The sequence below is a fragment of the Tachysurus fulvidraco genome, chromosome 15 (assembly GCF_022655615.1).
Source record: "Tachysurus fulvidraco isolate hzauxx_2018 chromosome 15, HZAU_PFXX_2.0, whole genome shotgun sequence".
Classification (NCBI taxonomy): Eukaryota; Metazoa; Chordata; class Actinopteri; order Siluriformes; family Bagridae; genus Tachysurus; species Tachysurus fulvidraco.
The window spans coordinates 6,792,641-6,804,690 of record NC_062532.1 but is presented as its reverse complement, the minus strand read 5'-3'; the positions used below and the strand labels follow the sequence as shown (position 1 = coordinate 6,804,690).

The 12,050-nt window shown below is 40.5% G+C and overlaps 2 protein-coding genes across 2 annotated transcripts; one reads left to right on the top strand and one right to left on the bottom strand.

Annotated features, from left to right (window-relative positions):
- The first annotated feature begins 2,540 nt into the window (after positions 1–2,540).
- On the top strand, positions 2,541–5,918 carry LOC113659087 (extensin-like). Its single transcript, XM_047800734.1, has 5 exons — positions 2,541–2,561; positions 2,822–2,875; positions 3,858–3,902; positions 4,021–4,154; positions 4,691–5,918. The coding sequence occupies exons 2-5, from the start codon at positions 2,827–2,829 to the stop codon at positions 5,423–5,425; spliced, it is 963 nt and encodes a 320-aa protein (XP_047656690.1). The 5' UTR covers positions 2,541–2,561; positions 2,822–2,826; the 3' UTR covers positions 5,426–5,918.
- Positions 5,919–6,358: 440 nt separating this feature from the next.
- On the bottom strand, positions 6,359–11,290 carry cops6 (COP9 signalosome subunit 6). The gene is made up of 10 exons (XM_027171662.2): positions 11,133–11,290; positions 10,229–10,354; positions 10,014–10,145; positions 9,842–9,930; positions 9,644–9,706; positions 9,508–9,555; positions 9,310–9,424; positions 7,473–7,565; positions 7,295–7,395; positions 6,359–6,665 (listed from the first exon to the last, which is right to left on the bottom strand). The coding sequence occupies exons 1-10, from the start codon at positions 11,173–11,175 to the stop codon at positions 6,525–6,527; spliced, it is 951 nt and encodes a 316-aa protein (XP_027027463.1). The 5' UTR covers positions 11,176–11,290; the 3' UTR covers positions 6,359–6,524.
- Between the last annotated feature and the right edge of the window lie 760 nt (positions 11,291–12,050).

Here is a 12,050-nt window from a genome sequence, read left to right as displayed (position 1 = left end):
AGGTGCGGCAGTAATCAGGCCTTGGTGTGGCTAGAGAAATTGAACTCAGGTGTGATAAAACACAGTTATGTTTTAACAGGGGGGGCAAACACTTTTTCACACACGGCCATGTGGGTTTGGATTTTGTTTTCCCTTCATGATAAAAACCTTCATTTTAAAACTGCATGTTGTGTTTACTTGTGTTATCTTTGACTAATATTTAAATTTGTTTGATGATCTGAAACATTTGTGTGACAAACGTGCAAAAAAATTTAAATCAGGAAGGGGCCAACACTTTTTCACACCACTGTAGCAGAAATTTTAGGAATGGCTGAAATAACAATTTAGTACGTTAAAAACATTAGAAAGCACTTTCACAACATCTAGTCAAGTTAAGAACACTTCCAAGGGGGTAGAAGGTGTCAGTGTCGAAGTCTAGAGACAAGAGATGCCTACATGAATGTAAATACAGCTCTTATAAATTGGGGGAAAAATGTAAACCTCAGTAGCTCATGTTTGTGTTGCTTGAAAAAGTGCACACACTCAGGTTTAACATCACAGATAAATGCTGACTGCTGAGGCCTGCTGAGACACACACACACACACACACACACACACACACACACACACACACACACACACACACACACACACATCTGCATATGGTTTCTGTGTGTGTTGCACGTGGCAGGACATGAATTGTTTCCCAAACTGCACAATACTGTACTGCAGAATATGCACCATAGAGGGGGATTTGAGCCACATGTGGTTTTAAAACTGGTGCCTATATCAACCCAAATATAGTATAGTATAATATAGTATAGTATAGTATAGTATAGTATAGTATAGTATAGTATAGTATAATAATATAGTATTCTCTGTCTCTGTCTCTTTGCGTATGTGTGTTTATGTGTGTATGTGTGTGTTTATGTGTGTGTGTGTATGTATGTGTTTGATCTCCCTACAACAGACTTTGTGCAGCATAAATCATCAGTAGTGATAGTTACAATCCTGTTAAGATGGATGTGTTCTGCACTTTTTAACACATCCGGAATGTTGGAGCGTTTTTATAACGTCGCCTTCAAACATCTGGAATTGACACAACGCTTCATTTTGTGCGTGTGTGTGTGTGTGTGTGTGTGTGTGTGTGTGTGTGTGTGTGTGTGTGTGTGTGTGTATGTGTGTGTGTGTGTGTGTGTCAGTGCTGTGTTCAGTTTTACAGGGATGAACAGACACACTAATCACTAAGCTGAAAATATAAAATATGGCACCGGCCACCAATTTTCAAATTTTTTTTTTTGTTGGTACATGCAGTAGCCGTGTGTGTGTTTGTGTGTGTGTGTGTGTGTGTGTGTGTGTGTGTGTGTGTGTGTGTGTGTGTGTGTGTGTGTGTGTGTGTGTGTGTGTGTGTACCCTGCGGCTAGCCAGTTTTACTACAGTTTTACACAAAGTGCTGATCGCAGGTTTTCCTGCACACTTTTATTAGAGCTCCACAGGGAGGAGAAAATGGGCGGAGCTGTGTTTGGGGTGGGGCAGCAGTGGGCGGGGCTTGTTTAGAACAAACAAGCCAATCATTCATCTGTCCCGCATGATTGACAGGAGATGCTGTATTTAACTCACCTGAGCATGAGGTTGAGCAGGAAAAGCGGACGCACGCGCAAGGTGAGTTTACACTACATGTCCACATGAGAGAAAATTATTAACGGTATAAAATGACGAAAATAATTAGTAATGTGTCGTAAATAAAAGTTTTTAGTTTGCTCACTATGCTGGAAGGTTTTTATTTTATTTTTAATGCTCTCATACAAAATATTAAGGTATACTAAAACATTCCCTTGCTACAATAAACAGAAAGAGGGTTCCTTCTGGAAAGCCATCAGTGACAATGGAATCTTAAATTGCATTTAAAACTTAGTAAAGTTAATTTGAGGAGACCTTGAAGCCATGCCATGCTCTAACGATCCTTTCAGTACCATTTCTCCATCCTCTGTAATCTGTTTCTCCTTTCTCGCCCCTTTCCTCTCTTTCTCTCCTCATTTCTTCTTCACTTTCACATTTTAATAAATACATTTTGTAAGAGCTTTTCTTCATCATATTGGAGTTTTCTTTGTATTATAATTTTTTTCTCAGAACTTTGGAGTCTTTTAAAATAATAATGTATTAATTATTATTCTTATTAATAATGTTTTTATTGTTGATATTGGTAGTAATAGTAATAGCCACTTTTTCTAAAGAAAGTTTCTTTTCACCGCCTGTGTTTATGAATCTACTTTTCAGAAAAATACCGAATAATGACAGCAAAATCTGAAACATGTAAATTAAATGTAAATTACAATTATATATATATAAAATTGTACATTGTTCATAGCAACTGACACCAGTTTATTCAAGGTCTAACGTGTGTACAATTTTTATGTCATAAATTGGAAACATCAGACGAAAAAATAAATAAAAATAATAATACTAAGCCACTGGAAGTCTGTATTGATTTATTTTTTGTTGCCCCTTTTGTTGAATTTACAGATTAATTTTTCCTGCCCTCCTGCGATAGTCATAGCTTTTTAAACGCACTCGCACTGAAGGTACTTATTGCTTCTGTTCTGATGTGAATCAAAGGAGCAGCTAAAAGAACGTTTCTGTTTTCTTCTTGGGCTCATTAAAGAATCTAAAACATGCTAATGCTTTTGGCAATAGGTTAGTCTAAAAGGGTTAGTCTAGTGCTTCTTGAATGTAATTTCTGGTACATTATATTATAAGCTTGTGGTTTGCTTGTGCCATATAGCTGCACAGGTCCTCAGAATGACTATAATTAAGATGTTCGTGTGTGTATGTGTCCACACAGCCATCATGGTCCTGAGGCTCCTTTGTGTGTTGTGTTGCATCGTGCTGCTGCCACGTGAGTATTAATCACACTGATTTTTGAGTTCCTAAGCTTTTTGGGTTTAACCCATTCTATTAATAGAACTAATAATACATAAAATAAAATCAATTTGTGATTCATGCAATTGAACAAAATAATGTTAATGTTTCAGCTTAACTAGTCAGAACCCTGAATGTTCCCAGACTCTACTTTGTGGAGGTCTTGACATCATTACAATCAGTAATACAAAGCTTGCAACCTTTATTCACAGCCGACATGGGTGCATAAAAAGTGCATTTTCTTTTTACCTTCTTGTTGCTTTTAAAGATTTATCCCAAACAGTTTACTTACAGTTGTCTTGAACAATTTGTGTTACTGAAAGAATCTGGTTCTCCTTCCCATTTTAATCAAGTGAGTAGTAGATTTCCATTTAATTTATTAGCTCAGCTTCGAAAAAGAAAGTTGAACTTAAGTAAAAAAAACAACTTTATTTAATTAATACATTTTGTTACTTATATTAAAACATTTATTCATTTACTTCAGTGAGTTAAACCAACCTGACACCCTGCAGTCAAATCCTAACTTGTTATAATACGTAAGTTGCCTTATAAGGAGAAGGGCAGAGCTTAGTAGCCTTGTTTTTTTGGCTGGATTCACAGCCAATTTCTTGTTTCAGAAACATTGCTAATATTAACCTGAAATGAAGAAATGAGCAATACAGCAATGTTGTAAATTCTTATACACAGGGGATTAACTCAGATTTAGAAACACTTCAATCTAATCCTTAGGTTACTGTATTTGTGTCTGTTCTGTAACTTGCGTTACATTAAGGTGATTGTTGTGGTCCTCTAACCTGATGTTAGTGTCACATGATTTCTATGTTACTGTAACTGGATGTGTTACTGTAATATTATTGGTGTTACTGTAACATGTGTTACTATTACATGATTTTTACTGTAACCTAATGCATATTATTGTAATGTAACTTGCATGTTACTGTAATCTAATTGCTATGCAGGATGGTCGGACGCGAAGTCGCTGCACGACAACATCAAACCAGAAGGTAAACACCTTCTTATCAGACCTCTGCATCAAAACACTACAGTGTATTTATACAGTCTTCAGTAACTGAGGTGACGTCCATCCATGCTCATACATCCCTATGTTTATCTCTCCTTCAGTGGGTATAGATGCGGATCAGGCTAATGGTTTTCTCTCACGCACTCGGCGGAACGCGGACCCACGCTGGCACAGGCAGTATCCTGACTTCCAGTCTTACTATCGCTACTATAGCAGCATCGGTCACACAGAGGGGGTAAGCAGGGAACACTTCTAAGAAAAAAAAACTCCTACGAACTCACTGCATAGCAATTTCTGTTCTATAGCTAGCTAGCACAGCCAAGTGGTACTTTGATATCCCGTATTCTTGCAACAGACAGGACGTACAGGGAGAAATTTGCCGGTATCCCATCAGCTCCAAAGTTCAGCTCTTAATGTGAATCCACACACAAACAGTGGTAGTTTACTTTGACTGTGGAGACCAAGCAGCTACGCAGTGTTATAATTACTGTATCACTTAAACCACCTATTAAACATCATTTATGAGGCACTAAAACTGGCTAGCATGTTCTAGCTAATAAACATGGTTAAGTTATTGGAGTAGCTAAGCACAAACATATAGCTAAGTAATAGTAGCACTAAAATAACAGCTAGCTGGTTAGCCTTACAGCAAGAGGTTCCACCGAAGATAGCAAGATTTATTACTTTAAAAAAGTACATAAATTCAGGTGTTGAATAAATTGGTAAAAGAGCGAAAAAGGCTGTCTCTGAATTAGCTGTGTCCCTGCCTAGCTGTATGAGATCGACCGGATCCGAATGCTGTATCAGCAGATGAGACACCTGGAGCAAGTGCATGGTCCTGATGCTGCCACCTTCCAGAGCAAGCTGGGTGTGCCGATGCTGCCCAGATGTGACCCGTCCAAAGACAAACACTGCAAGCTGCCCCCTCCTCCTTCCTCTGTAAAAGGCCCTGCTCCTCCTCCTGTCATTAAGCAAACCCCTGCCCCACCCCCTGCTGTTGTAAAAGGCCCCGCCCCCTTGGTCCCCTCCCAGGCTGATGTTATTCACCTGTGTAACGCCAAAGATCCTCTGTGTAAGCCTCACATTGTGTACCTGCCAACAGGGGCAATACCTGTGCTCTGTGACCCCCGGTACCATCCCAGCTGTAAGCTACAAGGCCCACCACCTCCTCCACCTATGTCAGTTAAAGGCCCTGCCCCTGCACCACCTCCCGCACCTGTAGTCCATAAAGGAATGGAGTACGATTGTGACCCCTACTGGGACCCCGACTGTCTTATCGACAAACCTCCCCGCCCTATGAAGGGTAAATTTCTGCCCCCTCCACCTGTGCCTGAACCTGAAGAGGAGGAAGAAGAGGAGGAGGAGGAGGTGGAGACGCCGGCTCCACCCGCTCCCATCGTTAAGAAACCCGTCTACCCATTCTACGGTTCTCTGTATCCATATGACGTCCACTCCGAGCTGTACAACGCAGCTCGCTTTTCTTACCCTTCCCCCAACACCAAATAAATAAACAAGTGATCAGGATGTAGTTGTCCTGAGGTTATAATGCTTTTAGCTGAGGACGATGCATGTGTTCAGTCAGCGCATCGTCCAAATTTTTAAACATCATCAAAAATAAACGTGAAGCAATATTGTTAACTTGACGTGTGACTGTGTGGAAGTTACGCAAGCTGGTCTGTCCACTAGGGCGCCCCCTATTGGTCAAAGCAAAATATGAGCTCTAGTGTCAATCCAACACAAAGTGATGTACCGTCTTCACCTTTCCTCTGCCATCTTCTCTGTTTACACATTACGTGCTTATGTTTTGGCTTTGGCCAGCCCAGCGTGGGGAACTGCCACATAGTCACACCTCAAACATATCCCCAGCCTTAGGCTTTCACAATACAATCATCTACACATCTACAGAGTTTTCCATCGATTTTCACTCATTCTGACTCTACGTGTTTGTTTAATGTGCATGTTACACATCCATTGGAAAATAAAACCCAATTAAAACACACTCGCTGTTTGTTTCTCTTGTATTCTTTTAACAGCGTGTGTGTAGGAGACGTGGCGGTGTCCTGCAGGGTGTGTAGCGCTGCAGGTTGTCCTGCTCGTTAGTGTCCATATGTCAAGGCTGGGTTTGTAAAGGTAGTTTCCTGCAGTGGGTTTATTAGTGCAAAAAAAGCAGCTGCTTCCTTTTAGTGGAAGTTTTCCACTGATCCTGCATCTCTACAAACACACACACACACACACACAGCAGGACACGCAGGGTATAAACTTAGAAGTCATTGCCACGTAGCTCTTGCTCTCTCACACAAACACTCACACCTGGTGCAGAGACACTAATGAACACCATACCTACTGTGACAGACAACCCCCCCCAGGTCAGTGCTCTTCTTTATCGCCATCTGTCTCTCACTAAATAAACATATGTAAACAAAATCAGAACAGACAACATTCAAAAATCAGAATGACATTTATTAACAGAACACACACTACAGAGCAGAATACATCAGTGTGTGTGAGTCGGTGGTGGTGATGTCTGTTGTATCTTTATATAACTGAACAGAAGAAACTTTACACAATCCCCTATATGAAACCTGTGTGTGTTTGTGTGTGTGTGTTAGAAGAACAATCCCCTCATGCGCCGGCCGATCCCCTGTCTGTCGTACAGCACGTTGAACTTGTTGATGAACTGGTTCATGCTGTTGCAGGTTTTTGTGATGGTGCCGAGATACGCCATCAGACCCACATCGTTGCATTGCTGCATGAACACACAAAAAAAGGGGACAGACACACAAACAGATAAAAAAAAGAGACAAAAAAGGGCACCAACAGACATACAAACACACAGACACAAAAACAGAGACAGACACGCACACAAAAAGACAGACACGCACAGACATACAGACACACACAGCCAGACAGACCCACACACAGAGACATAAACGACAGAGACAGCACACACACACACACAGAGACACACAGACACATTATACAGTGAACAAAGAATATAATTGTGTTATTGAATCTACTTGTTTACTGTTAGCGACCAATCAGATTATCAGTTGATCAAAGAGAACTGTATAATCCAAGACGGATTAAAAACATGTTTATTTAAGGAGACATTTATCTAACGTTTATGTAAGTGTATGAAAGCAAACAGCATGTGGATGGTAAACAGTAAGATCAAGTCCTGTTGTGTTGTTGATTGCTTTCCTAGAGCATCAGGACAGTACAGAGTGGATTGGTATTGTCCCATACAACAAGGAGTATGGACACACACACACACCCTCTATGTCAGCACGAATATACACTTATGTCAGTAGGTGTGCTTCTGGATGACAGATGTGTGTGTGTGTGTGTGTGTGTGTCAGAGAGAGAGAGACTCACATCATAGAAGTCGGTCTTGAACTTAAGTGTGCTCAGTACAGGTAGCCGATGACACAGAGCGTTCGCCTCACGCAGGATCTCGTGGTTAAACGGAACTTCACCTACACAAACACACATCTGTAATTATGAAATGCACTAACCATACTGTATAGGAGTGTGTGGTGTACCGTCGTCTCACCGGCCTCCACTGCTTTCACGTACTCCAGTATCAGTTTCACTCGACTGTGCAGCATCTTTATGGCACTGTGCTGAGCTATGAGATGTTCAGCAACTGAGAGAGAGAGAGAGAGAGAGCTTTAGTACTAATACTACTAATAAAAAGGTATTCAATTGGGAAAAATATACTTTACATGTACAGTGGGGCTTGAAAGTTTGGACACCCCAGGTAGAAATTTGTATTACTGTGCATAAAGAAGCCAAGAAAAGATGGAAAAATCTCCAAAAAGGCATCAAATTACAGATTAGACATTCTTATAATAATGTCAAAAAGTGTTAGATTTTATTTCCATCATTTACACACAAAAAAAAGTGTCTGCAAAAGTTTGGGCACCCTGCAGAGTTAATACCTCTCACTGCCCCCTTTGGCAAGTATCACAGCTTGTAAACGCTTTTTGAAGCCAGCCAAGAGTCTTTCGATTCTTGTTTGAGGGATCTTCGCCCATTCTTCCTCACAAAAGTCTTCCAGTTCTTTGAGATTTCTGGGCTGTCTGTCACGCACGGCTCTTTTAAAGGTCTATCCATAGATTTTCAATTATGTTGAGGTCAGGAGATTGTGAAAGCCATGGCAAAACCTTCAGTTTACGCCTCTTGACGTAATCCACCGTGGATTTTGAGGTGTGTTTAGGATCATTATCCATTTGTAGAAGCCATCTTCTCTTTAACTTCAGCTTCTTCACTGATGGCATCAAGTTAGTGTCCAAAATTTGCTGGAATTTTATTGATTCCATTCAAAAGTTCTATTTTCACCTCATCGGTCCACAGACATCGTGGACGTTGGTTCCGGCATCAGGCTCGTCTGTATGTTCATTTGCGAGCTTCAAATGCTGATTTTTGAGGTGAGGACGTAGAAGAGGTTTTCTTCTGATGACTCTTCCATGAAGACCATATTTGTACAAGTATCTCTTTAGAGTTGAACGGTGTAGCACAACTCCAGTGTCTGGCAGCTCTTTCTGATGGGAACGTGCAGTCAGACGTGGGTTTTGACTTGCTTTTCTCACAATCCTGCGAGCTGTTTGGTCTGACATTTTTCTTGGTCTTCAAGATCTTGCTTTAACTTCCGCTGTTCCTGATGACTGCCATTTCTTAATCACATTCCGAACAGAGGACATTGGCGTCTGAAAACGCTTTGCTATCTTCTTATAGCCTTCTCCTGCTTTGTGAGTGTCAACTATTTTCAGTTTCCTAGACAATCAGCTTAGAGGAACCCATGGTGCTGATTGTTGGGGCAAGGTCAGATGAGTCTCGGCATTTAAAACCTTTGAGATTGACATCACCTGGTCTTTCTAGACGGTGATTGAGAACAATCCATGACACTGTCAGGTCTCAGCTTTCCAAAGGGGGCGGTGCATGCTATAACCTCTGCAGGGTGCCCAAACTTTTGCAGACGCCTTTTTTTTGTTTTCGGTTATTTTGAAAGTGTAAACGATGGAAACAAAATCTAACTTTTTTCGACATATTATAAGAATGTCTAATCTGTAATTTGATGCCTTTTGGAGATTTTCTTGGCTTCTTTATGCACATTAATACAAATTTTTACCTGGGGTGCCCAAACTTTCGAGCCCCACTGTATTTATAGGACACCATTCACAATATCAGATCCCTTTTTATTTAACAACTGGTTGAGCCACCTTTAGCAGCAACGACGGTTTCCTGTAACCAGTGATTGAAGTCAAACAGGCCCTAAGGCAACAAAGCAGCTACACATCCTGATGCACCCACCATCATGCTTCACAGGATGTGCTGATGATGTTTGTGTGCAGTGTCTTTCTTCCTCTAAACCACCACTAGACTGTTACCTGTGGAATTCTCTCCTGTTCCTGTCGACGTCATGCGTGCTACGTGATCCACTCCGATTCGCTCAGCCTCCTCTGTCGCCAAAGTGTACGGTAGCTCTGCGAACAACATGGTTGCCTAGCAACAAAACACCACCACAATTAGAATCAACATAAATAAAAAAAACAAAACATCAACAACTTCATGACATTCGTCCTCACCTCCCCGTTAATGATGTCAATCACTGACTCATACACACTCACGGGCAACTGGAGAGAAGGAGAGAGTAAATTTGGTTGTGTGGGTTTATTAGATAGTGTACAGTAACACACTGTATTTAGTGAGTGTATGTCTTACGTCCGTGTGTTTAGTCATTGGGTTGAGCTTCAGGAAGAGCGGACTTTCGATGATCTCACACACCTGCAACACACAAACAGGCACAGATGATCCCTTTTGCACTGGACCACGACGGGTGTTTTACATATCATAACAGTATATATACATACACACACATATTTACATATTCATAAGAGCACACTCCTCAGCTCCGCCCACCTGTTTATGAATGTGAATATCTGATTGATCAGGAAGACCACCAGTCGTGTACCAGCCGAGGAACTCCATGTCCTTAAACACCTGCTTGACTAAAACACACACAAACACTCAGTGTCCATATAGGAATCCCAAGGTTCTCTGAATTCCTCCAACCTACTGTGTATGTACTCACACTGCTCCTCCTTCGTGTAGTAATACTCCTTGTCAATGTGAATTCTGTCCTCCACTGTGTGAAACAGCAGCTCAAAGGAGTTCATCACTTCGATGTTACGGCCTTCCTGTTTCCCAATCAAAGCGCCGATCACTGGAAAAACACATACGCACATTATACAGGTTCCAAAGCATGATCTCAGCTCAGTTTCAAATCTTTCTCTCACTCTGTCTAACCTTGTATTACACGTCCCTCTTGTGATCGTAGTCTGATCCAGTGGTCTGAGATGTTCAGGATCACGAGAGGATGAAGTGCCACAGACACACTGCCAGTGACACCAGACGCCATCACGCCGGGGCTCGCTGTGGAACCGACACACACACACACACACACACACACACACACACACACACACACACACACACAGATTATATGACAGATCATGTATAAATGGCATAAAGTGTAAAAACAACTGAAATGTAGTGAACCTGTAAAGGAGATCAGCTGTGCTCGATGGAAGTGTTAGTTTATTATTTATTTATTAAATGACATTGAATTTCTGCTGTCAGGTGAAGTAAAACGTTAATAAGACCCATGTCTAGCTTCTAAACACTGGCTTTATTACTTTTATATGCAGTAAGCTGTATTATATCTAAACATTTCTCTGGTCATTTCTCCTCGTTCTGCTTTCAAAATACAGTAAGAAACACATTGACGTCTAAACAAAAACGACTTTATTTGGCTTTTGAGTAAGTGTCAAGCATAAAAAAACTTTACAAATTATTACCACTGTTATTGTTTTTGTTAACATTTCGTCTTAGCTGTGGACAAAAACACAAAATTTATTTTAGACGCTACGGACCAATCACCACATAGATTTTTACACAGAGGCGGGACAACAGCGACAACCATCCAATCAGAAACAAGCCAAAGTCTGCGTTAGCCAATCACCTCTAACAAGGCGTGTCTCCAGAGGCTAAATCTCCTCAGTCAGTCATTTTAATGTGCAGACAGCTCTGGTTTTAACACCTGGCTGTGTTTCTTACCTACACACATGTCACACAAACAAAGCACTACGAGTTGTGGTGCCGTGATGTTGTAAAACGACCGTGCAAACAACTTGGAGACAGAAACACTCACCGGCCGCGTCCACTTCCATCCCTCCACCATTACTCGCCGCCATCTTCGCTGGGTGCCGCACCACGCATGCGCGGTATTTAGTGTACTATTACAGGGTAGTAATAATGCGCATGCGTACCGTGTGTAGCTTATTGTGTGTAGGGCTTGTGGGAATTGTCTGCAATTCTCTGCTTATAAACATAAACACAGTTAAATCAGTAATGTTTAATACAAATATATATTTTATTAGTATACAAGTAATTATATTATCATTTATAATGGAGTATAATGGAATGGATGTGCAAAAACTACTGTAAGCTTTTTTAAGATAGATAGATACACATACACACACATAGATAGATAGATAGATAGATAGATAGATAGATAGATAGATAGATAGATACACACACATAGATAAATATATACACACACAGATAGATAGATAGATAGATAGATACACACACATAGATAAATATATACACACACAGATAGATAGATAGATAGATAGATAGATAGATAGATAGATAGATAGATAGATAGATAGATAGATAGATAAAAATACACACACACACACACACACATATAGATGGATGGATGGTTGGATACAACTTTATTATCACTGCATAAATCGGCATTAGAATATATAAATAATATAAAGCAAAAATACGCTTTAATATGTCAATCATATCAGCTTAGAAGTTTTACAAATGTCAAACATTCTTTGCATTAACATTAAAAGTATTGGATCTGATCAGCATTATGCAATTACTGTCTGTAATGAAAGCTTATTTCTTAGCCTTTTGTAAGCCAAATCAGTCACATCTGCTGACATAATAAAGATTTCAGTTAATCTTTTCTGTGTTGGGGAAAAAGCGCATACCTTTACCTCATACCTTTACCTCATGCCTTTACCTCATACCTTTACCTCATACCTTTACC

Excerpts from the sequence above, each read along its gene's own strand:
- cops6 (XM_027171662.2), bottom strand. The coding sequence starts at position 11,175 with ATGGCGGCGAGTAATGGTGGAGGGATGGAAGTGGACGCGGCCG. Across the intron at positions 9,425-9,507 it reads TTGACATCATTAACGGGGAG|GCAACCATGTTGTTCGCAGA; the intron begins GTGAGGACGAAT and ends TTTTGTTGCTAG. Across the intron at positions 6,666-7,294 it reads TCAAGACCGACTTCTATGAT|CAATGCAACGATGTGGGTCT; the intron begins GTGAGTCTCTCT and ends GTGTTCATGCAG.
- LOC113659087 (XM_047800734.1), top strand. The coding sequence starts at position 2,827 with ATGGTCCTGAGGCTCCTTTGTGTGTTGTGTTGCATCGTGCTGCTGCCA. Across the intron at positions 2,876-3,857 it reads TTGCATCGTGCTGCTGCCAC|GATGGTCGGACGCGAAGTCG; the intron begins GTGAGTATTAAT and ends ATTGCTATGCAG. Across the intron at positions 4,155-4,690 it reads GCATCGGTCACACAGAGGGG|CTGTATGAGATCGACCGGAT; the intron begins GTAAGCAGGGAA and ends GTCCCTGCCTAG.